This window comes from Bombina bombina, chromosome 4 (assembly GCF_027579735.1).
Source record: "Bombina bombina isolate aBomBom1 chromosome 4, aBomBom1.pri, whole genome shotgun sequence".
Taxonomy (NCBI): Eukaryota; Metazoa; Chordata; class Amphibia; order Anura; family Bombinatoridae; genus Bombina; species Bombina bombina.
This window is the reverse complement of record NC_069502.1, coordinates 90,073,838-90,100,739: the sequence shown is the minus strand read 5'-3', so window position 1 is coordinate 90,100,739 and position 26,902 is coordinate 90,073,838. Positions and strand designations below refer to the sequence as shown.

Below are 26,902 nucleotides of genomic sequence, written 5' to 3'. Positions count from 1 at the left end.
CAGGTAACATTGCTGAGGCTACATTGTAATCACAGCAACATCAGGCTGAAATATTTCCAAAGAGCAAACTTTGTGGAAGTCTACTTGATGCCTGTAAACGAAATACCAGCTATGAAAAACACTGAGGTGACTTCACTCATTATCCACAGATTTAATGTTATAAACAAACAATACAGTATTATTGTATCTAGTTTTAGGCTTGTTACATTAAATACAAAAATGAAGCATAACATTTTTATCCTTGTAGGTAAAGTTGCTCTGATTCGGTTATCTACTGTTGAATTTATAATTAAAAAAGGCAGAATTTTGTTTTCATAATGGAGGAAAATGAATTAAAAGAGTATTGAAGTAAAATTGCATACTATTGTAAAATAAAAAATGATATTCTGCTGCTTGAGACAGATTAATAAATAGGCAGACAAAAGAATCCAGCGAGCCTCAAATGCAACACATTTTATTCCAAAGAACACACTGGGTAAACAAGGTAAAAGAGCACTAAAACATAAAAAATGTCAAACAGTTTCCTGCCAGTCGTATGCGTTTCGGCTGCAAAAAAGCCTAAATCAGACCCTAGATCAATAAATCCTTACCTGTAACCACTCCCTCTCCACTAAAGATTCAAATCCACGAATAGTCCTGCAGTTTGGGTCCAAGATTATTTGTGCCAAGGAAGTCACTTGAAGAGTGGAATCCATTCCTTCCGATCCATGAACTAACACAGACGCTCCTTCCCTACCACAAGCACACAGAATGTACACCAAAGGGTTAAAATGGGAACATATACAACAATGTCCACGCAACTCAAAAGTAACAGTCAGTCCAATACTTTTGTTAAACCTAAATACTAGAAGTGACATAAGTCCTTGTTTAAATATTGAGCAGTCGAGTAAATTTTTTCACTTCATAGGGCATAATTACAAGTAGAATATAAAGTCCTCAGCAACCAGTCAATAAAATATGATGTTTATTAGCAAACAAACAAAATATAAACTGCAATGTTTCGGCCATCTTGGCCTTTATCATTCATATACACCTTGGTTCAAAACCACAATTTATAATCAGTCATTATTCAAACACTTAACAGCCGAGTTCAGTGATCATGTACCTTTAACAGATCAATATCGCCATCTAGTGGTCTCTCAACTTATAGCTTGTTATTTGTGTCAAGTAATATCATATGGAAGAAGCTAAAATACCTATAAAGATGATGTATGATGTAAGGTTCTATCTTTATAGGTATTTTGTATAAAGATATTTTAGCTTTTTCAAAGGGTAAGCAGTATCCCTACCTGTGTGCACCAGAAAATTATTTGAAAGTTACTTATACTCAGGAATTGCTGAAGAATAATTATTGCAAAATTACAAGTGGCGTGCTTTTTAATGCATTTGCTTATGTGCAAATACAGCAAGAAGTAAACTTTTAATGCATACGGGCTATCGCACGTATTAAAAGTTGAAAAGCTCCCACGCGCTTCAGGACTAAGGATATCGTGACAGAGCTAACTTCTTCTCCACATAGACTTCAATGGAGAGCGTAAACTGGAAAAAAATAACACTTATCACTTGCAAGCTAACCCAGCAGAAGTTAAACCTACAGCGCTAACCCAAAGGTAGTTATGAATATTTTTCACAAAGAAGAAAAAGGTTCCAATTATTTTTACATACATAATATGTATATATAATATATATATTATTTCAGAGAAGGAAAATCACTCCTGGTAAATTAGTTATGAGGCTATGAGGGTGCACTTCAAATGCACAATACAGTCTCCAAAAGATAAAAGGCACTCACTGGGTCTTGATTCAAAAAAATAAATTTCTTTATTGTGACGTTTTGGGGTCACCCCCAATCTCAAACCATACCATGAATCAAGACCCAGTGAGTGCCTTCTATCGTTTGGAGATTATATATATATATATATATATATATATATATATATATATATATATATATATATATATATATATAAAACCTGGGCACCTTACTGTCATTGAGCTCCTCTGAACTCCTCTGTATATGTGAGGCCATATGTACGACAGCTAAAGCTTGGCCGAAATAGTGTCCTGCAACAGGACAATGATCCCAAGCACACCAGCAAATCTACAACAGAATGGCTGAAAAAGAAATGAATCAAGGTGTTGCATCAGCCCAGTCAAAGTACGGACCTCAACCTGATTGCAATGCCATGGCGGGACCTTAAGAGAGCTGTGCATAAACAAATGCCCACAAACCTCAATGAACTGAAGCAACATTGTAAAGAAGAGTGGGCCAAAATTCCTCCACAACGATGTGAGAGAAGTAAAACACATTATTAAATATTACAATTGAAGAAAAAAGAAAATGTATGCTTACCTGATAAATTTATTTCTTTTTTGACACGATGAGTCCACGGATCATCTTAATTACTAATGGGATATTCACCTCCTGGTCAGCAGGAGCAGGCAAAGAGCACCACAGCAGAGCTGTTAAATAGCTCCTCCCTTCCCTCCCACTCCAGTCATTCGACCGAAGTTAGGTAGAGAAAGGAAAAGCCAAGGTGCAGAGGTGTCTGAAGTTTACAATAGCCCACAACCTGTATAAAAAGAACAGGGCGGGCCGTGGACTCATCGTGTCAAAAAAGAAATATATTTATCAGGTAAGCATAAATTTTCTTTTCTTTTTTAAGACACGATGAGTCCACGGACCATCTTAATTACTAATGGGATTTGATACCCAAGCTAGAGTACACAGATGATACGGGAGGAACAAGACAGGGAACCTAAACGGAAGGCACCACTGCTTGAAGAACCTTTCTCCCAAAGGCGGCCGCAGCCGAGACAAATTTGAAGAACTTTGAAAAAAAAAGAGTGAAGAGAAGACCAAGTTGCAGCCTTGCAAATCTATTCCACAGAAGCTTCACTTTTGAAGCCCATGAGGAAGCAACAGCTCTCGTGGAACGAGACGTAACTCTCTCTGGAAGCTGCTGTCCAGCAGTCTCATGTGCAAAACATAGGACGCTCCTCTACCAAAAAGAGAGAAAAGTAGCCGAAGTTTTCTATCCCTTACGCCTTCCTGAGAAAATCACAAAGAAAGAAGTCTGACAAAAGTCCTTAGTCGCCTGCAGACAAAACTTTAACGCACACACCACATCCAAATTGTGCGGAATTCCTTCCTTCTGGGAAGAAGGATTAGGACACAAGAAAAGAACAACAAGTTCCTGATAAATGTTCCAATCAGAAACAACTTTAGGAAGAAATCCTAATTTAGTATGAAAAACTACCTTATCTGAATGGAAAGGAAGATAAGGAAACTCTTACTGCAATGCCAAAAATTCTGACACTCTGAGCAGAAGAAATGGCAACAAGAAATAAAACTTTCCAAGATAACAATGCAATATCTAAGAAATGCATAGACTCAAACAGAGTCCCTTGAAGAACTCAGAACTAAATTCAGAATAAATGGAAGAGTAACTGGTTTGAACACAGGCCTGATCCTGACCAAGGCCTGACCAAAGGATTGTACATCCGGGACATCTGCCAGACGTTTGAGTAACAAAATAGATAAACCATTCCGCAAACCCTCTTGGAGAAAAGACAAAGGTCTAGGAACCCTAACTCTACTCCACGAGTAGCCCATGGATTAACACCAATAGAAATATCTATGATAACTCTGTCTAGTGACAGGCTTACGAGCCTGAAAAATGGTCTTCAATTAAAAAGAAACCTTGCTTGGAAAATTAAGCGTCCAATCTCCAAGGAGTCTTCAGAGAAACTAGATGTGTGAGAAGGAGGGGCCCTTGAACTAGAAGGTCCTTCCACACGGAAACCACCAAGGTGGCAAAGATGACATGACCACCAGATCTGCATACCAAACCCTGCAAGGCAAAGCCGGTGTTACGAGGATCACCAATGCCCTCTCCTGCTTGATCTGAGCAATGACCCGAGGAAGAAAAGTAAATGGGGAAAAAAATCTGGAGAACACTTCCGGATGGAGTTCCCACTCCTCCGGATGAAGGTCTGCCTGCTCCGGAAAGTTGCCTCCTAGTTGTCCACCCCTGGAATGTGCATCACCAACAGGCAGCAAGAATGGACCTCCGCCCACTGAAGTATTTTGGATACCTCTGTCATCGCTAAGGAACTCCTTGTTCCTTCCTGATGATTGATGTAAGCCACTGACGATATTTGTCCGATATCTGGACCGAATCTAACTGAGGCCAGGAGAACATTGTAGATCGCTCTCAGTTCCAGAAGTTTACAGGAAAACAACAGACTCTGGCTGAGTCCAACCCCCTGAGCCCTTAGGTAGCCCAAGACCCCACCCTAGAAGGCTGGCGTCTATTGTCACAATCACCCAAGGTGGTCTGCGAAAGCAGATTCCCTGAGAGAAAAGATCCAGAGACAACCACTATTGAAGAGAATCCCTTGTCTCCTGTTCTAGAAACATCCGAGGAGACAAATCTTTATAATTCCAATCTAATGCCTAAACATGCTTAATTGCAGAGGTCTGAGATGGAACCGAATAACGGGATGATGTCCTGCCACCATCAGCCCGATTAACTCCATGCACTGAGCTACTGAGAAGTAGACTAAAAAGCTAGACAAGTATCGAAGATCTTTGACTTCCTGACTTCTGTCAGAGAAATCTTCATTGATAGAGAACCTAGAATGGCTCCCAGGAAAGTTACCCTTGTACTTGGGACAAAGGAAAGCTTATCCAAATTTACCATCCAGGAAAGATAACAACATTTTCGTGTGGGATCTTGCTTGTTGTAAAAATGGCGCCTGAACTAGGATGTTGTCCAGATAGGGAGCCACTGCAATGCCCGGCAACTGAAGCACCGCCAACAGTGAACCCAGAACCTTAGAGAAAAATCTGGGAGCTATGGCAAGACCGAAGGGCAGAGCCACGAATTGGAAGTGTTCGTCTAGAAAGGCAAACCTTAGAAACTTGAGATGATCCCTGAGAATCGGAACATGCAAGTATGTGTCCTTTAAAACAAGTTTTCATAAATTGACCCTCTTGGAACAAAAGGAGAATGGAACAAATAGTTTCCATCTTGATGGACGGTACTTTGAGGAACTTGAAATCTAAAATAGGCCTTAAGGTTCCCTCCTTGATTGGGAACCACGAACAGAATGGAATAAAATACCAAATCCCGTTCCTGAATCGGAACAGGAACTATTACTCCCAGGACGGAGAAGTCTCCTACACAGAGCAAGAACACCTCTCTTCTTGTCTGGTTTACAGATAATCTTGAAAACAGAAACCTGCCTCTGGGAGGAAAACTTTTGAACTCTAACTAGTATTCCCGGGATCTATTTTCTATTGCCCAGGGAACCTGAACATCTCAAACCCAAGCCTGAGCAAAGATGAAAAGTCTGCCCCCTACCAGATCCAGTCCCGGATCAGGAGTATGTCCTTCATGCTGTCCTTGATTCAACAGTAGGCTATTTGGACCCCCCTTTTTTTTTTTTTTTTGAAGTTCTTTAAATTTCAAAATAGGTAGCAAAAAGGTCTTCCCCTTGTAAAGAATCGCAAAGGTCCTGTGAGCTGGAACTGAGAAAACTATGTTCCCAGTTTGATAAATTGGGGGGGGGGGGGGGGGATTTTGAAATAAAAGGAATTAGCCAAATTGAAAGCTTTTTATCCTATCCTGGATTTTATCCAGGGGAGCTTCTGACTTAGTAATATCAGACAAACGCATTAAACCAATATTTTGTCGCACTAGTGACGGTAGCAAAGTACACAGCTGGTTGCCATTATAAGCCCTAGTGTACATCCTTCTAATTTTTGTCCATAGGACCTTTGAAAAACCCAACTATCCTCTAAGGGTATAGTAGATCTCTTAGCTAAGCTGGAAACTACTTCTTCCACCCTAGGGAAAGTTTTCCCAGCCTCCTTAGTTGAGTCAGCTATAGGAAACATCTTTCTAAATATAGGGAATGCGGTCCATTCCTTGTAACTTATCGTACGCACACGGATAGATTACACCGGTAGTGTCGGAGTTGTTCAGGGTAGCTAAAAACTCCTAAAATAACAAATGAATAAGTTCAAGCTAAAAATCTGAGAAAAAATAACCTCAGGATTAAATAAAAATATTAGTCCTTTGAGTCTGAGGATTCTCTCTCAGATAATCCCGAAGTATCTTCCCCTGTCAGGTAAACAGGTAAGAACCATTTGGAATAGCACCTACTGAATCAATCACCCTAAATGATGGAAAATAAGTCCTCTAGTAATGTCTTCTGCCACGTGGGATAAACATATAATGCATTACATGCCGAGTAACCCCTGGTGGATTGTGAGAGGAAGCACAGGGCACTGCAAGAGGGCCATAAAATTTTGTGGGACATCAAATTAGATTTTTTTTTCACAGACTCCTAAGCAGCAAGCACCCTAGAAGGAGTAGGTGCAGAAAAAAGTGAAATTTTTTAAGAAAAATTGACACATAAAAACGTTACTGTCTCTTTAAATTTTAAAAGTAATTTCTTATTTCTGTGTGCAGAAGCAAGCAAATTAGTATGTCAACCTTGTTGTTCATAGACATCGCCATAACATTAAAGCAGCAATGTCTTATGCAGCAATTCCAGATGGAAATTGCAAGGAACCGCAGGGCACTGTATGTGAAATAGAAAAATTCATGTTCACTTCTTTAATCAATATTGCAGAATAATTAAATAAAAACTTAACCAGTTGCTAATAAAATTCAACATATAGCAAGTGATACTGTCTCTTTAAATGTTAAAAAGTAACACATCTTTATGTTTACTAGGTCAAACATGTCTAAGATGTATGAGGAAATTGTCAGTACTCTATACTGCAGCTTGACCCAGCAGAAGCGTCAGACAGCCTGCCTTTACAGAAAACTGAACCTATTATTACAGCGCTGATTTTCTGAAGCGCGAGCATTTAGCTCAAGAATTCCTATGTGTCTTCCGATAACCAGAAGTGAGCAGGAGGGAAGAGTTTTCTGTACGGCGCCATCCTCCACTCTTAGCGCATTATTCATAACTGTCAGGAGGGAGGAAAAAAAAAAACCTTGGCGCCGTTTACCAACTCCGCCCCTCGTGGGCATTACCCAAGTCATCTCCCGGTCGCCATTGTCTGAGTAAAGGCCCCGGGAGCAAAAGGCTAGACCTTACTTAATTGTCCAAAATAGAGCACTTAACACTGTATCTACAGCTCTTCCATCTGCACGAATAAAAATGCAACATGTAATCTCCTGGTCGCCATTCTAACTATAGGCACTGGGATCAAGCAGCAGACTGAACAGCAACAAGTCTAAACAGCTGCTCAGTCCGATAATTCCACTGTTAGCAGAGTCTCCTGTGCACCTGATGTTACATAATAAGCATTGCCCAGAGTCTATGTCATTGTCAGCCCCTTAGGCTTGTAGACAACTCCACCTGTTTAAGAGCACACACCGCAATGTAAATCCTATATGTACATTTCTGTATGCTGATATAAAAAAAAAAAGTTACTGTCTCTTTCACCCAGTCAGCCCAATTATTAGACCGGGAAATGAAAGACATGCCAGTGCCTGCGTCCTAACTGCCTAAATGTCTCCTACTAAAACTAGTCTGAATCCAAGTAGAATGAGGTTAGATGCCCAAACTTTCTCTGAGATCTCTACCCCCAGAAAAAAGGTTAGCACTTACCTCATTTTCTGCCTGGCAGCAAGGCTGTTCCCAGGTTTAAGAGGTCCTCTCCCTCCCATGGACCTGGAAAGAAACGAAAGTCCTGAGTAAAAATCCTTCAGGTGTTCTTAGTCAGGGCAGCATCAGTATGGGAGGCGCAGTGAGAATTATGTCCCACAAGTTCCCATTGCATTAAAGCCACCAAAGCTCTACTGTAGAGACTGATATGGACTACGGCTACACCCTAGAACAAAGCAGCACACACTGGCACTACTTTAAAAACAATAAACTCTTGATTGATTAATCTAATCTAACACCTCACTTTACCTCTTCCTATCACTAATGTAGGCAAAGAGAATGACGGGAGTGGGAGGGAAGGAAGGAGCTATTTAACAGCTCTGTTGTGGTGCTCTTTGCCTCCTCCTGCTGACCAGGAGGTGAATATCCCATTAGTAATTAAGATGATCCGTGGACTCATAGTGTCTTAAAAAAAAACAGAATTTATGCTTACCTGATAAATTACTTTCTCCAACGGTGTGTCCGGTCCACGGCATCATCCTTACTTGTGGGATATTCTCTTCCCCAACAGGAAATGGCAAAGAGCCCAGCAAAGCTGGTCACATGATCCCTCCTAGGCTCCGCCTACCCCAGTCATTCGACCGACGTACAGGAGGAAATATGCATAGGAGAAACCATATGATACCGTGGTGACTGTAGTTAGAGAAAATAATTCATCAGACCTGATTAAAAAAACCAGGGCGGGCCGTGGACCGGACACACCGTTGGAGAAAGTAATTTATCAGGTAAGCATAAATTCTGTTTTCTCCAACATAGGTGTGTCCGGTCCACGGCGTCATCCTTACTTGTGGGAACCAATACCAAAGCTTTAGGACACGGATGAAGGGAGGGAGCAAATCAGGTCACCTAAATGGAAGGCACCACGGCTTGCAAAACCTTTCTCCCAAAAATTGCCTCTGAAGAAGCAAAAGTATCAAATTTGTAAAATTTGGCAAAAGTGTGCAGTGAAGACCAAGTCGCTGCCTTACATATCTGGTCAACAGAAGCCTCGTTCTTGAAGGCCCATGTGGAAGCCACAGCCCTAGTGGAATGAGCTGTGATTCTTTCAGGAGGCTGCCGTCCGGCAGTCTCATAAGCCAATCGGATAATGCTTTTAAGCCAAAAAGAAAGAGAGGTAGAAGTTGCTTTTTGACCTCTCCTTTTACCAGAATAAACAACAAAGAAGATGTCTGTCTGAAATCTTTAGTAGCCTCTAAATAGAATTTTAGAGCACGGACTACGTCCAAATTGTGTAACAAACGTTCCTTCTTTGAAACTGGATTCGGACACAAAGAAGGTACAACAATCTCCTGGTTAATATTTTTGTTGGAAACAACTTTCGGAAGAAAACCAGGCTTAGTACGCAAAACCACCTTATCTGCATGGAACACCAGATAGGGCGGAGAACACTGCAGAGCAGATAACTCAGAAACTCTTCTAGCAGAAGAAATTGCAACCAAAAACAAAACTTTCCAAGATAATAACTTAATATCTACGGAATGTAAGGGTTCAAACGGAACCCCTTGAAGAACTGAAAGAACTAGATTACGACTCCAGGGAGGAGTCAAAGGTCTGTAAACAGGCTTGATTCTAACCAGAGCCTGAACAAACGCTTGAACGTCTGGCACAGCTGCCAGCCTTTTGTGAAGTAAAACAGATAAAGCAGAAATCTGTCCCTTCAGAGAACTTGCAGATAATCCTTTCTCCAAACCTTCTTGTAGAAAGGATAGAATCTTAGGAATTTTTATCTTGTTCCATGGGAATCCTTTAGATTCACACCAACAGATATATTTTTTCCATATTTTATGGTAAATCTTTCTAGTTACAGGCTTTCTAGCCTGAATAAGAGTATCTATTACGGAATCTGAACACCCACGCTTTGATAAAATCAAGCGTTCAATCTCCAAGCAGTCAGTTGGAGGGAAACCAGATTCGGATGTTCGAATGGACCTTGAACAAGAAGGTCCTGTCTCAAAGGTAGCTTCCATGGTGGAGCCGATGACATATTCACCAGGTCTGCATACCAAGTCCTGCGTGGCCACGCAGGAGCTATCAAGATCACCGAAGCCCTCTCCTGATTGATCCTGGCTACCAGCCTGGGAATGAGAGGAAACGGTGGGAATACATAAGCTAAGTTGAAGGTCCAAGGTGCTACTAGTGCATCCACTAGAGTCGCCTTGGGATCCCTGGATCTGGACCCGTAACAAGGAACCTTGAAGTTCTGACGAGAGGCCATCAGATCCATGTCTGGAATGCCCCATAATTGAGTTATTTGGGCAAAGATTTCCGGATGGAGTTCCCACTCCCCCGGATGGAAGGTCTGACGACTCAGAAAATCCGCTTCCCAATTTTCCACTCCTGGGATGTGGATTGCAGACAAGTGGCAGGAGTGATCCTCCGCCCATTGAATTATCTTGGTCACTTCCTCCATCGCCAGGGAACTCCTTGTTCCCCCCTGATGGTTGATATATCCAACAGTCGTCATGTTGTCTGATTGAAACCTTATGAATTTGGCCTTTGCTAGATGAGGCCAAGCTTTGAGAGCATTGAATATCGCTCTCAGTTCCAGAATGTTTATCGGGAGAAGAGATTCTTCCCGAGACCATAGACCCTGAGCTTTCAGGGGTTCCCAGACCGCGCCCCAGCCCACCAGACTGGCGTCGGTCGTGACAATGACCCACTCTGGTCTGCGGAAGCTCATTCCCTGTGACAGGTTGTCCAGGATCAGCCACCAACGGAGTGAATCTCTGGTCCTTTGATCTACTTGAATCGTCGGAGACAAGTCTGTATAATCCCCATTCCACTGTCTGAGCATGCACAGTTGTAATGGTCTTAGATGAATTCGTGCAAAAGGAACTATGTCCATTGCTGCAACCATCAATCCTATTACTTCCATGCACTGCGCTATGGAAGGTGGAAGAACAGAATGAAGTACTTGACAAGAGTTAGAAGTTTTGATTTTCTGACCTCTGTCAGAAAAATCCTCATTTCTAAGGAATCTATTATTGTTCCCAAGAAGGGAACTCTTGTTGACGGGGACAGAGAACTTTTTTCTATGTTCACTTTCCATCCGTGAGATCTGAGAAAGGCTAGAACGATGTCCGTATGAGCCTTTGCTTTTGACAGAGACGACGCTTGAATCAGGATGTCGTCCAAGTAAGGTACTACTGCAATGCCCCTTGGTCTTAGAACTGCTAGAAGGGACCCTAGTACCTTTGTGAAAATTCTCGGAGCACTGGCTAATCCGAATGGAAGTGCCACAAACTGGTAATGCTTGTCCAGAAAAGCGAACCTTAGGAACTGATGATGTTCCCTGTGGATAGGAATATGTAGGTACGCATCCTTTAAATCCACCGTGGTCATAAATTGACCTTCCTGGATGGTAGGAAGGATCGTTCGAATGGTTTCCATTTTGAACGATGGAACCCTGAGAAATTTGTTTAGGATCTTGAGAACTAAAATTGGTCTGAATGTTCCCTCTTTTTTGGGAACTATGAACAGGTTGGAGTAAAACCCCATCCCTTGTTCTCCTATTGGAACTGGATGAATTACTCCCATCTTTAACAGGTCTTCTACACAATGTAAGAATGCCTGTCTTTTTATTTGGTTTGAAGATAATTGAGACCTGTGGAACCTTCCCCTTGGGGGTAGTTCCTTGAATTCCAGGAGATAACCCTGAGACACTATTTCTAGTGCCCAAGGATCCTGAACATCTCTTGCCCAAGCCTGAGCAAAGAGAGAAAGTCTGCCCCCCACCAGATCCGGTCCCGGATCGGGGGCCATCCCTTCATGCTGTTTTGGTAGCAGTGGCAGGCTTCTTGGCCTGCTTACCCTTGTTCCAGCCTTGCACCGGTCTCCAGGCTGGTTTGGGTTGAGAAGTATTACCCTCTTGCTTAGAGGATGTAGAATTAGAGGTTGGTCCGTTTCTGCGAAAGGGACGAAAATTAGGCTTATTTTTAGCCTTAAAAGACCTATCCTGAGGAAGGGCGTGGCCCTTTCCCCCGGTGATGTCTGAAATAATCTCTTTCAAATCAGGACCAAACAGTGTTTTACCCTTGAAAGGGATGTTAAGCAATTTTGTCTTGGAAGACACATCCGCTGACCAAGACTTTAGCCAAAGCGCTCTGCGCGCCACGATAGCAAACCCTGAATTTTTCGCCGCTAATCTAGCTAATTGCAAAGCGGCATCTAAAATAAAAGAGTTAGCCAATTTAAGTGCTTGAACTCTGTCCATAACCTCCTCATACGAAGATTCTTTATTGAGCGACTTTTCTAGTTCTTCGAACCAGAAACACGCTGCCGTAGTGACAGGAACAATGCATGAAATTGGTTGTAGAAGGTAACCTTGCTGAACAAACATCTTTTTAAGCAAACCCTCTAATTTTTTATCCATAGGATCTTTGAAAGCACAACTATCTTCTATGGGAATAGTAGTGCGTTTGTTTAGAGTAGAGACCGCCCCCTCGACCTTGGGGACTGTCTGCCATAAGTCCTTTCTGGGGTCGACTATAGGAAATAATTTCTTAAATATAGGGGGAGGAACAAAAGGTATGCCGGGCCTTTCCCACTCCTTATTTACTATGTCCGCCACCCGCTTGGGTATAGGAAAAGCATCGGGGGGCACCGGAACCTCTAGGAACTTGTCCATCTTACATAATTTCTCTGGAATGACCAAATTGTCACAATCATCCAGAGTAGATAATACCTCCTTAAGCAGTGCGCGGAGATGTTCCAATTTAAATTTAAATGTTACAACATCAGGTTCAGCTTGTTGAGAAATTTTTCCTGAATCTGAAATTTCTCCCTCAGACAAAACCTGGCCCCTTCAGATTGGTGTGAGGGTATGTCAGAACCGTTATCATCAGCGTCCTCTTGCTCTTCAGTGTTTAAAAACAGAGCAATCGCGCTTTCTCTGATAAGTAGGCATTTTAGATAAAATGTTTGCAATAGAATTATCCATAACAGCCGTTAATTGTTGCATGGTAATAAGTATTGGCGCACTAGATGTACTAGGGGCCTCTTGTGTGGGCAAAACTGGTGTAGACACAGAAGGGGATGATGCAGTACCATGCTTACTCCCCTCATTTGAGGAATCATCTTGGGCAATATCATTATCTGTGGCATCATTGTCCCTACTTTTTTTGGACACTATGTCACAATCATCACATATATTTAAATGGGGAGAAACCTTGGCTTTCATACATATAGAACATCGCTTATCTGATGGTTCAGACATGTTAAACAGGCTTAAACTTGTCAACAAAGCACAAAAAACGTTTTAAAATAAAACCGTTACTGTCACTTTAAATTTTAAACTGAACACACTTTATTACTGAATATGTGAAAAAGTATGAAGTATTCACCAAATTTTCACCACAGTGTCATAAAGCCTTAAAAGTATTGCACACCAAATTTGAAAGCTTTAACCCTTTAAATAACGGAACCGGAGCCGTTTTTACATTTAACCCCTATACAGTCCCAGGTATCTGCTTTGCTGAGACCCAACCAAGCCCAGAGGGGAATACGATACCAAATGACGCCTTCTATAAGCTTTTTCAGTGGTTCTTAGCTCCTCACACATGCATCTGCATGCCTTGCTCTCCAAAAACAACTGCGCATTAGTGGCGCGAAAATGAGGCTCTGCCTATGACTAGAAAGGCCCCCATCTGAAAAAGGTGTCCAATACAGTGCCTGCCGTTTTTCTTAAAACAATCCCCAAGATTATAATAACTATAAGAGTTATAATCTGCCAAATATGTTTAGTAAAGTAATCGTTTTAGCCCAGAAAAATGTCTACCAGTTTTATAAGCCCTTATGAAGCCCTTTATTCTTTTACTTAAACTAAGAAAATGGCTTACCGGTCCCCATAGGGAAAATGACAGCCTTCCAGCATTACAAAGTCTTGTTAGAAATGTGGCCATTCATACCTCAAGCAGAAGAGTCTGCAAACTGTTTCCCCCAACTGAAGTTACTTCATCTCAACAGTCCTGTGTGGAAACAGCAATCGATTTTAGTAACGTTTGCTAAAATCTTCCTCTTACAAACAGAAATCTTCATCTCTTTTCTGTTTCAGAGTAAATAGTACATACCAGCACTATTTTAAAATAACAAACACTTGATTGAAGGATAAAAACTACATTTAAACATCAAAAAACTCTTAGCCATCTCCGTGGAGATGTTGCCTGTGCAACGGCAAAGAGAATGACTGGAGTAGGCGGAGCCTAGGAGGGATCATGTGACCAGCTTTGCTGGGCTCTTTGCCATTTCCTGTTGGGGAAGAGAATATCCCACAAGTAAGGATGACGCCGTGGACCGGACACACCTATGTTGGAGAAATAAATGATTTTTATATGTATCTATGTGTATAGATATCTATATATAAACATAAATACACATATAAATACACGTGTAGCTCTGCCTGTACTGCTGCCTATTAAGTAAAGTGCTTATTGGACTTGATCATATTGAGTGTCTGCCTGTTTTTTCTTCTTTATATAAATACATGTGTACACATACATCTATATGCATATTTACATTATAACCATTTGCTTTAAAATACCTTGTGATATACCTTTTAACCTTTATAAAAAAATTATACTGTATTTATAGGATTCATTTTTATTAGATATTGTATATACGAGTATAAGATTTTATATTTTATTATATTTATGTTGTGTTTGGTGCAACTTTTATTTCCCGCTCATGCTGTTGTGTTTACTTTCAACTTGTAATATGCGTGCAAATTAACACAGTACGATATTTCAATATTGCGCACACACTAACGTTAGTGCGCCACTTGTAATTTAGCACGTTGTGTTTTATGGCTATTAGGCCAATCACTATACCAGTTTGACTGAATACAAAAAGTTCTTATGATCCAAAAAGAAGAACCAGAAAACCGGCTCAGTTCAAAGTATGTGAAATGCACTCACTGAAGTATGGCTTGACAAATCTTGGGAGCCAAAGATAAAAGGACTCCTTTATCTCAAGCTTCTCTATATTCTTTTTGGCTCCTAAACTAAAGGTTTGTCAACACTTGTATTAAAACTTGATGTATTGGGTTTCTCAAGTAGAACTAAACACTAAAATATCTAGTGTTTTCAGATGGAGCAGAATGCCATTTGTAAGGGGATTTAAAGGTATATGATGATGAGTAAAGGTAAATCAGGCTCCCAATAGAGCACTGGTTTTTAAACATGCCCTCAGGCCACTACAACAGGACAGGTTTTCAGGATTACCTTGGTTAAGAGCAGGTAAAATAACCATGTTTACCGACAAGCTGATTATTTCACCTGTGCTCTAGTTCAGATATCCTCAAAATGTGGCCTGTTAGGGAGCCCTGAGGAAAGGTTTGAAAACTACTTGATTGGTACAGAATATAAAGACTCCCATTTAAATCCAAATGAAGATGTAGTGTGAAAAATAAATTCAACTAAGGAACTGTTTTCTGTTGCATTCTAATCCTACAGTAGCAAGTTAGTTTGAAACAGTAAAATTATCCAAATTACATCCGCAATACTTCTAGGCCATTTGCAGTTATTGCTTTTGGATTAAGTATAACTCAAACACATTTTGCTTTAACTGCCTTTATCTGGCTTTTTGTTGACCATCACTGTGCATTTATACGTGTTGTAAAATAACAGAATTTATGCTTACCTGATAAATTTCTTTCTCTTACGGTGTGTCCGGTCCACGGCTTCATTCTTACTTGTGGGATATTCTCAATCCCTACAGGAAGTGGCAAAGAGAGCACACAGCAGAGCTGTCCATATAGCTCCCCTCAGGCTCCGCCCCCCCAGTCATTCGACCGACGGTTAGGAGAAAAAGGAGAACCATAGGGTGCAGTGGTGACTGTAGTTTACAAAAATAATTTTAGACCTGACTAAATCGCCAGGGTGGGCCGTGGACCGGACACACCGTAAGAGAAAGAAATTTATCAGGTAAGCATAAATTATGTTTTCTCTTACATTGGTGTGTCCGGTCCACGGCTTCATCCTTACTTGTGGGAACCAATACCAAAGCTTTAGGACACGGATGAAGGGAGGGAAACAGTCAGGTAACCTAAACGGAAGGCACCACTGCTTGTAAAACCTTTCTCCCAAAAATAGCCTCCAAAGAAGCAAAAGTATCGAATTTGTAAAATTTGGTAAATGTATGCAGTGAAGACCAAGTCGCTGCCTTACAAATCTGTTCAACAGAAGCCTCGATCTTGAAAGCCCATGTGGAAGCCACAGCTCTAGTGGAGTGAGCGGTAATTCGTTCAGGAGGCTGCCGTCCGGCAGTCTCATAAGCCAATCGGATGATGCTTTTCAGCCAGAAGGAAAGAGAGGTAGAAGTTGCTTTCTGACCTCTCCTCTTACCAGAATAAACGACAAACGAGGATGATGTTTGTCTGAAATCTTTTGTTGCTTCTAAATAGAATTTTAAAGCACAAACCACATCTAGATTGTGTAACTGACGTTCCTTTTTAGAAACTGGATTAGGACACAGAGAAGGAACAACTATTTCCTGGTTAATATTCTTATTGGAAACTACCTTTGGAAGAAAACCAGGCTTGGTACGCAAAACAACCTTATCTGTAAGGAACACCAGATAGGGTGAGGTACACTGCAAAGCAGACAATTCAGAAACTCTTTGAGCAGAAGAAATAGCAACCAAAAACAAAACTTTCAAAGATAGTAACTTAATATCTACGAAATGTAGAGGTTCAAACGGAACCCCTTGAAGAACTGAAAGAACTAAATTTAGACTCCATGGAGGAGCCACAGGTCTGTAAACAGGTCTGATCCTAACTAAGGTCTGTACAAACGCCTGCACATCTGGCACAGCTGCCAGAAGCTTATGTAACAGAATAGACAGAGCAGATATCTGTCCTTTCGACGAACTAGCTGACAATCCTTTCTCCAATCCTTCTTGGAGGAAAGATAACAACCTTGGAATCCTAATCTTACTCCACGAGTAACCCTTGGATTCGCACCAACAAAGATATTTTCGCCATATATTATGATAAATTTTCCTAGTAACAGGCTTTCTAGCCTGGATCAGAGTATCTATAACTGATTCAGAGAACCCACGCTTAGCTAGAATTAAGCGTTCAATCTCCAAGCAGTCAGTTTCAGAGAAACTAGGTTTGGATGTTTGAATGGACCTTGGATTAGAAGGTCCTGCCTCAAAGGTAGCTTCCATGGTGGAGCCGATGACATATCCACCAAGTCTGCAAACCAAGTCCTGCGAGGCCACGCAGGAGCTATCAGAATTACCGAAGCCTTCTCCTGTTTGATTCTGGCTACTAGCCGAGCGAGAAGAGGAAACGGTGGAAAGACATAAGCCAAATTGAATGACTAAGGCGTTACTAGAGCATCTATCAATGTCGCCTTGGGATCCCTGGACCTGGACCCGTAAAGGGGAACTTTTGAGCTCTGGCGGGATGCCATCAGGTCCAGTTCTATGTTGTCCGACTGAAATCTGATGAATTTGGCCTCCGCCAGCTGAGGTCAGGCCTGGAGCGCATTGAATATCGCTCTCAATACTAAAAAGTTTATCGGGAGAAGAGATTCCTCCCGAGACCATAGACCCTGAGCTTTCAGGGTGTTCCAGACCGCACCCCAGCCTAAGAGACTGGCGTCGGTCGAGACAATGATCCACTCCGGTCTGCGGAAACTCATTCCCTTAGACAGGTGATCCTGAGACAACCACCAGAAGAGCGATTATCTGGTTATCTGGTCCATTTGTATCTGGGGAGACAAATCTGCATAATCCCCATTCCACTGTTTGAGCATGCACAGTTGCAGTGGTCTCAAATGAATTCTGGCAAAGGGGACTGTGTCCATTGCCGCAACCATTAGACCGATTACCTCCATGCACCGAGCCACAGAAGGCTGAGGATTGGCATGAAGAACTCGACAGGAATTCGAAAGTTTTAACTTCCTGACCTCCGTCAGAAAGATTTTCATTTCTATCGAGTCTATTATTGTTCCCAGGAAGGGAACCCTTGTGATCGGGGACAGAGAACTTTTTTCTACATTCACCTTCCACCCGTGAGATCTTAGAAAGGCCAACACAATGCCTGTATGCACCTTTGCTCTGTGAAAAGACAACGCTTGTATTAAGATATCGTCTAGTTAAGGTGCTACTGCAATGCCCCGCGGTCTTAGAACCGCTAGAAGGGACCCTAGCACCTTCGTGAAAATTCTTGGAGCGGTGGCCAACCCGAAGGGAAGAGCCACAAACTGATAATGCTTGTCCATGAAGGCGAACCTTAGGAACTGATGGTGATCCTTGTGGATAGGAATATGCAGGTACGCATCCTTTAAATCCACGGTAGTCATATATTGACCCTCCTGGATCATCGGTAAGATTGTCCGGATAGTTTCCATCTTGAATGATGGAACTCTGAGAAATTTGTTTAGGATTTTTAAGTTCAGAATTGGCCTGAAAGTTCCTTCCTTTTTGGGAACTACAAACAGGTTTGAGTAAAAACCCCGTCCTCGTTCTGCAGTTGGGACTGGGTGTATTACTCCCATCTTTAAAATATCTTCTATGCAAAGTAAGAATGCCTGTCTCTTTGTCTGGTCTAAAGACAAGCGAGACATGTGGAACCTTCCCCTTGGAGGAAGGTCCTTGAATTCCAGAAGGTACCCCTGAGAGACAATTTCTAACGCCCAGGGATCCAGAACATCTCTTGCCCAGGCCTGAGCAAAGAGAGAAAGTCTGCCCCCTACTAGATTCGGTCCCGGATCGGGGGCTACCCTTTCATGCTGCCTTGGTAGCAGCAGCAAGCTTCTTGGCCTGTTTACCCTTGTTCCAGCCTTGCATGGGTTTCCATGCAGGTTTGGACTGGGAAGCGTTAACCTCTTCCTTAGTGGCTGTAGAAGTAGAAGCGGGTCCGTTCCTGAAATTGCGAAAGGAACGAAAATTAGACTTATTTTTAGCCTTGAAAGGTCTATCTTGTGGAAGGGCATGGCCCTTTCCTCCAGTAATATCAGAAATAATCTCTTTCAACTCTGGCCCGAAAAGGGTCTTACCCTTGAAAGGAATATTAAGCAATTTTGTTTTGGACGACACATCCGCCGACCAAGATTTTAGCCAAAGCGCCCTGTGCGCCACGATTGCAAAACCAGAATTTTTTGCCGCTAATTTAGCTAACAGAAGAGCGGCATCTGTAATGAAAGAATTAAGACAACTTCAGGGCGTGAATTCTGTCCATAACCTCATCATAAGGGGTCTCCCTCTGCAGGGAGTTCTCTAGTTCCTCAAACCAAAATGCCGCTGCAGTGGTTACAGGAATAATGCAAGAAATTGGTTGAAGAAGAAAACCTTGTTGAACAAATATTTTCTTAAGCAAACATTCCAATTTTTTATCCATAGGATCTTTGAAAGCGCAACTGTCTTCTATTGGTATAGTGGTGCGCTTAGCTAGTGTTGAAACTGCCCCCTCCACCTTAGGGACCGTCTGCCACGCGTCCCTTCTGGGGTCAACAATGGGGAACATTTTCTTAAATATAGGGGGGGGGGGGACAAAAAGGTACACCTGGTCTCTCCCACTCCCTGGTCACAATATCCGCCACCCTCTTAGGTATCGGAAATGCATCAGTGTGTACCGGGACCTCTAAGAATTTGTTCATTTTACACAATTTTTCTGGGACCACCAAGGGGTCACAATCATCTAGCGTAGCTAAAACCTCCTTAAGCAGGGCGAAGAGGTGCTCTAGCTTAAATTTAAATGCTATAGTATCTGGCTCTGCCTGCTAAGCAACTTTTCCGGAGTCAGAAATTTCTCCCTCAGACAGGCCCTCCCTCACCGCCAAGTCAGATTGATATGAGGGCACTACAGATAAATTATCCACTGCGTCTGATTGCTCATTTTCTGTATTTAAAACTGAGCTATTGCGCTGTCTTGGAAATGCTGGCAGTTTGGATAAAAAAGCTGCGAGAGAATTATCCATGACTGCTGCAAAGTAACAGGGATCGATGCGCTAGATGTGCTGGGCATCTCCTGCGCGGGCATAACTGGTGTTGACACAGAAGGGGAAGATAAAATACTCTCCTCGTTACCTTCAGCTAAAGATACATCTTGGGCTACATTTTTAAGTGTCATTGTATGGTCCTTAAACTGCTTGGACGCTATAGCACACTTCAAACATAAATTCAATGGGGGTACCGCCATGGCCTTTAAACATATAGAACAAGCGCTATCTGAAGGCTCAGACATGTTTGACAGACTTAGACAGCACTAAAATGCAATAAAAATACTTTTGACAAAAACGTTACTGTGTCTTTAAATAATAAAAGTGCACACTTTATTACCAAAACATCAAATAACCATCAAGGAAACATCTGATTTTAATGAAATTTTCACCACATTATCCTAATGCTTTGAAAAGATTGCACACAAATTTTCAGCTCAATTAACCCCTTAATGCCCAAACGGGAGCTAAAACATGAATTTGACCGGTTAAACACACTACAGTACTATGCCACAGCTTCTGCTGAGGCTTTTACCGTCCTTAGGGATTATTTGGAGTAGAAATAAGCCTGTCTGAAGTCCCTCTGAAGTCTCTGGACACCACACGTGAGGCTGCATGAACTGTCTTGTCAAAAACAACTGCGCAATTGAGGCGCGAAAATGAGGCCTCCTCCCTCTGCATTACAAAGTGCTGGGGCCTTTCTGAGGAGATTAGGAGTCAAATCAAATGCCAGGCGAATAAAAAAACCCATAAGCGTTTTTATAAGTCACAAAAAACACAATTTATGCTTACCTGATAAATTTGTTTCTCTTGTGGTGTATCCAGTCCACGGATCATCCATTACTTGTGGGATATTCTCCTTCCCAACAGGAAGTTGCAAGAGGACACCCACAGCAGAGCTGTAAAATAGCTCCTCCCCTAACTGTCATAGCCAGTCATTCGACCGAAAACGAGGAACCATAGGGTGCAGTGGTTACTGTAGTTTAAATTTAAAAATTACCTGCCTTAAAATGACAGGGTGGGCCGTGGACTGGATACACCACAAGAGAAACAAATTTATCAGGCAAGCATAAATTGTGTTTTCTCTTGTAAGGTGTATCCAGTCCACGGATCATCCATTACTTGTGGGATACCAATACCAAAGCTAAAGTACACAGATGAAGGGAGGGACAAGGCAGGAACTTAAATGGAAGGAACCACTGCCCCGTAAAACCTGTCTCCCAAATATAGCCTCCGAAGAAGCAAAAGTATCAAATTTGTAAAATTTTGAAAAAATATGAAGCGAAGACCAAGTCGTCGCCTTGCAAATCTGATCAAAAGAAGCCTCATTTTTAAAGGCCCAAGTGGAAGCCACAGCTCTAGTGGAATGAGCTGTAATCCTTTCAGGAGGTTGCTGTCCAGCAATCTCATAGGCTAAGCGGATTAAGCTTCTTAGTCAAAAGAAAAAGAGGTTGCCGAAGCCTTTTGACCTCTCCTCTGTCCAGAGTAGACAACAAACGAAGCAGATGTTTGACGAAAATCTTTAGTAGCTTGTAAGTAAAACTTTAAAGCACGGACCACGTCCAAATTGTGTAACACAAGGATGGAACAACAATCTCTTGATTGATATTCTTGTTAGATACCACCTTAGGTAAGAACCCAGGTTTGGTACGCAGGACTACCTTATCCGTATGAAAAATCAGATAAGGAGAATTACATTGTAAGGCAGATAGCTCAGAGACTCTACGAGCCGAGGAAATAGCTACCAAAAAAAAAAGAACTTTCCAAGATAAAAGCTTGATATCTATGGAATGAAGAGGTTCAAACGGAACTCCTTGAAGAACCTTAAGAACCAAGTTTAAGCTCCATGGTGGAGCAACAGGTTTAAACACAGGCTTGATTCTAACTAAAGCCTGACAAAATGCCTGAACGTCTGGAACATCTGCCAGACGCTTAACTAGCTGACAATCCTTTTTCCAAACTTCTTGGAGAAAAGATAATATCCTAGCAATCCTGACCTTACTCCATGAGTAAGCCTTGGATTCACACCAATAAAGATATCTACGCCATACCTTATGGTAAATTTTCCTGGTGACAGGCTTTCGTGCCTGTCTTAAGGTATCAATAACTGACTCGGAGAAGCCACGCTTTGATAAAATCAAGCGTTCAATCTCCAGGCAGTCAGCCTCAGAGAAATTAGATTTGGATGGTTGAAAGGATCCTGAAGTAGAAGGTCCTGTTTCAGAGGCAGAGACCATGGTGGAAAGGATGACATGTCTACTAGATCTGCATACCAGGTCCTGCGTGGCCACGCAGGTGCTATCAGAATCACCGATGCTCTCTCCTGCTTGATCTTGGCAATCAGTCGAGGGAGCAGAGGAAACGGTGGAAACACATAAGCCAGGTTGAAAGACCAGGGCGCTGCTAGAGCATCTATCAGTGTCGCCTTGGGATCCCTGGACCTGGATCCATAACACGGAAGCTTGGAGTTCTGGCGAGACGCCATGAGATCCAGTTCTGGTTTGCCCCAACGATGAATCAGTTGTGCAAATGCCTCCGGATGGAGTTCCCACTCTCCCGGATGAAAAGTCTGACGACTTCGAAAATCCAGTGCTCTACACCTGGGATATGGATAGCTGATAGCTGATAGGTGACAAGAGTGAATCTCTGCCCAGCGAATTATTTTTGAAACTTCTAACATCTCTAGGGAACTTCTCGTTCCCCCTTGATGGTTGATGTAAGCTACAGTCGTGATGTTGTCCGACTGAAATCTGATGTACCTCAGAGTTGCTAACTGAGGCCAAGCCTGAAGAGCCTTGAATATCGCTCTTAGTTCCAGAATATTTAATGGAAGGAGAGACTCCTCCTGAGTCCACGATCCCTGAGCCTTCAGGGAGTTCCAGACTGCACCCCAACCTAGAAGGCTGGCATCTGTCGTAACAATTGTCCAATCTGGCCTGCGAAAGGTCATACCTTTGGACAGATGGACCCGAGATAGCCACCAGAGAAGAGAATCCCTGGTCTCTTGGTCCAGATTCAGTTGAGGGGAAAAATCTGTGTAATCCCCGCTCCACTGACTGAGCATGCATAGTTGCAGCGGTCTGAGATGTAAGCATGCAAACGGCACTATGTCCATTGCCGCTACCATTAAGCCGATTACTTCCATACACTGAACCACCGAAGGGCGCGGAATGGAATGAAGAACCCGGCAGGAATTTAGAAGCTTTGATAACCTGGACTCCGTCAGGTGAATTTTCATTTCTACAGAATCTATCAGAGTCCCTAGAAAGGAAACTCTTGTGAGTGGGGATAGAGAACTCTTTTCCTCGTTCACTTTCCACCCATGCGACCACAGAAATGCCAGTACTACGTCCTTATGAGACTTGGCAATTTGGAAGTTTGACGCCTGTATCAGGATGTCGTCTAAATAAGGGGCTACTGCTATGCCCCGTGGCCTTAGGACCGCCATAAGTGACCCTAGAACCTTTGTTAAGATTCTTGGGGCTGTAGCTAATCCCAAGGGAAGAGCTACAACTGGTAATGCCTGTCTTAAAAGGCAACCCTGAGAAACCGATGATGATCTTTGTGTATCGGAATGTGAAGATAAGCATCCTTTAGATCCACTGTAGTCATATATTGACCTTCCTGGATCAGTGGTAGGATGGTACGAATAGTTTCCATCTTGAACGACGGAACTTTGAGGAATTTGTTTAAGATCTTTAGATCCAAAATTGGTCTGAAGGTTCCCTCTTTTTTGGGAACCACAAACAGATTTGAGTAAAAACCCTGTCCCTGTTCCTCCTTTGGAACTGGATGGATCACTCCCATAACTAGGAGGACTCGTACACAGTGTAAGAATGCCTCTCTCTTTATCTGGTGTGCAGATAATTGTGAAAGGTGAAATCTCCCTTTTGGGGGGAAGCTTTGAAGTCCAGAAGATATCCCTGGGATATAATTTCCAACGCCCAGGGATCCTGAACATCTCTTGCCCACGCCTGGGCAAAGAGTGAAAGTCTGCCCCCTACTAGATCCGTTCCCGGATAGGGGGCCGTTCCTTCATGCTGTCTTAGAGGCAGCAGCAGGCTTTTTTACCTGCTTACCTTATTTCCATGTCAGGTTTGGTCTCCAGACCGTCTTGGATTGAGCAAAAGTTCCCTCTTGTTTATTATTAGAGGAAGTTGATGCCGCACCTGCCTTGAAGTTTTGAAAGGCACGAAAATTAGACTGTTTGGCCCTAGATTTGGACCTGTCCTGAGGAAGGGCATGACCTTTTCCTCCAGTGATATCAGCAATAATCTCCTTCAACCAGGCCCGAATAGGGTCTGCCCCTTGAAGGGAATGTTAAGTAGCTTAGATTTTGAAGTCACGTCAGCTGACCATGATCTAAGCCATAGCGCTCTGCGCGCCTGTATAGCAAAACCAGAATTCTTAGCCGTTAGTTTAGTCAAATGAACAATGGCATCAGAATAAAAGAATTGGCTAGCTTAAGTGCTCTAAGTTTGCCAAGTATGTCATCCAATGGAGTCGCTACCTGTAAAGCCTCTTCCAGAGACTCAAACCAGTACACCGCAGCAGCAGTGACAGGGGCAATGCATGCAAGGGGCTGTAGGATAAAACCTTGTTGAATAAATATTTTCTTAAGGTAACCTAATTTTTTATCCATTGGATATAAAAAAAAAAAAAAAAAAAAAAAAAAGCACAGCTGTCCTCTACAGGGATAGTAGTACGCTTTACTAGAGTAGAAACTGCTCCCTCCACCTTAGGGACTGTCTGCCATAAGTCCCATATGGTGGCGTCTATTGGAAACATTTTTCTAAAAATAGGAGGGGAAGAGAACGGCACACCTGGTCTATCCCATTCCTTATTAATAATTTCTGTAAACCTTTTAGGTATTTGGAAAAACATCAGTACACACCGGCACTGCAAAGTATTTATCCAGTCTACACAATTTCTCTGGCACTGCAATGGTATCACAGTCATTCAGAGCAGCTAAAACCTCCCTAAGCAACACGCAAGCTTAAATTTAAATGTAGAAATATTAGAATCAGGTATCTTTCCTGAGTCATTAACATCACCCACTGACTGAAGCTCTCTTTCCTCAGCTTCTGCATATTGTGAGGCAGAATCAGACATGGTTCTTAAAGCGTCAGTATGCTCTGCATTTTGTCTCACCTCAGAGCTATCTCGCTTACCTCTAAGTTCAGGTAGTCTGGCTAATACCGCTGACAGTGTATTATCCATGACTGCCGCCATGTCTTGTAAAGTAAACACTATGGGCGCCCTAGATGTACTTGGCGCCATTTGAGCGTGAGTCCCTTAAGCGGGAGTCAAAGGGTCTGACACGTGGGGAAAGTTAGTCGGCATAACTTCCCCCTCGTCAGATTCCTCTGGTGATACATTTTTTAAAGACAGAAAATTATCTTTATTGCATAAAATGAAATCAGTACATTTGGTACACATTCTAAGAGGGGGTTCCACCATGGCTTTTAAACATAATAAACAAGGAGTTTCTTCTATGTCAGACATGTTTATACAGAATAGCAATGAGACTAGCAAGCTTGGAAAACACTTTAAATCAAGTTAACAAGCAAATATAAAAAACGGTACTGTGCCTTTAAGAGAAACAAATTTTGTCAGAATTTGAAAAACAGTGAAAAAATGCAGTAAATCAAACGAAATTTTTACAGTGTGTATAATAGGCTAACAGAGCATTGCACCCACTTGCAAATGGATGATTAACCCCTTAGTTCAAAAAACGGATCAAAAAAACGAAATAGACGTTTTTTAACAGTCACAACCAACTGCCACAGCAATCTGTGGCCCTACCGTCCCCAATAAACGACTTTGGAAAGCCTTTGGGCCCTTTAGAGATGTCCTATAGCATTCAGAGGGCCTTTTAGGGAAGCTGGATGTCACAGTTTGTAATTTTAACTGCACCAACTGTAACTTTTATACTACAACAGTGGAAATTGTTTCTAGTCAAAATTTAAGCCAGCCATGTGGAAAAAACTAGGCCCCAATAAAGTTTTATCACCAAAGCATATATAAAAACAATTAAACATGATAGCAAACGTTTTATATTGTAAATATCATAAGGGTATTACCCCTGGGAGTAAGCATGATACCAGTCGTTATTAAATCACTGTATTCAGGCTTAACTTACATTAATCCGGTATCAGCAGCATTTTCTAGTGTTTTCCATCTCTAGAAAAAATTATAACTGCACATACCTGATAGCAGAATAAACTGCACGCCATTCTCTCGCTCATCTGTGTAATCCCCTCAGACATATGTGAGAATAGCAATGGATCTTAGTTACAACCTGCTAAGATCATAGAAACCTCAGGCAGATTCTTCTTCTATTTACTGCCTGAGATAAAATAGCACAACTCCGGTACTATTTAAAAATAACAAACTTTTGATTGAAGAAAATAAACTAGCTATATTTAACCACTCTCTCCTACAACGTCCTAGCTTGTTGAGAGTTGCAAGAGAATGACTGGGTATGACAGTTAGGGGAGGAGCTATATTACAGCTCTGCTGTGGGTGTCCTCTTGCAACTTCCTGTTGGGAATGAGAATATCCCACAAGTAATGGATGATCCGTGGACTGGATACACCTTACAAGAGAAACACCTAAACTATAAATAATTATGCTAAGAAGCAATCGATTAAGCCCAAAATAGTGTCAACCAGCAACTAAGCCCTTTATTTAAGCCATTATTTTATACATAGTCTAAAAAACATGGCTTACCTTCCCCTATGGGGATTACTGACAGTCTTCTAGCATTACTGGGTTTTGTTAGAAAAATGACTGATCATACCTGAAGCAGTTAAGCCTGCAAAACTGTTCCCCCCAACTGAAGTTCTCCTGTATTCAACAGTCCTGCGTGGGAACAGCAATGTATTTTAGTTACTGATGCTAAAATCATAGTCCTCTCAGCAGAAATCTTCATCACTTTCTGCTTCAGAGTAAATAGTACAAGCCGGCACTATTTTAAAATAACAAACTTTTGATAGAAGAAATAAAAACTACAAACTAACACCACAAACTCTTTACCACTCCCGTGGAGATGCTACTTGTTTAGAGCGGCAAAGAGAATGACTGGGGGGGCGGAGCCTGAGGGGAGCTATATGGACAGCTCTGCTGTGTGCTCTCTTTGCCACTTCCTGTAGGGATTGAGAATATCCCACAAGTAAGGATGAAGCCGTGGACCGGACACACCAATGTAAGAGAAATTATGCTTACTATATTGTAACAAACGATACATTGGCGTTAGATTTTAC

The 26,902-nt window shown here is 42.1% G+C and overlaps 1 protein-coding gene across 1 annotated transcript in view; it reads right to left on the bottom strand.

Moving 5' to 3' along the window:
• Nucleotides 1-26,902, bottom strand: part of MTMR9 (myotubularin related protein 9) — a 200,848-nt gene that overhangs the window by 53,472 nt on the left and 120,474 nt on the right. The window contains exon 7 of the mRNA XM_053709540.1: nt 591-732. Within this exon, the coding sequence (XP_053565515.1) occupies nt 591-732 (142 nt within the window). The remainder of the gene's footprint in view (nt 1-590; nt 733-26,902) is intronic.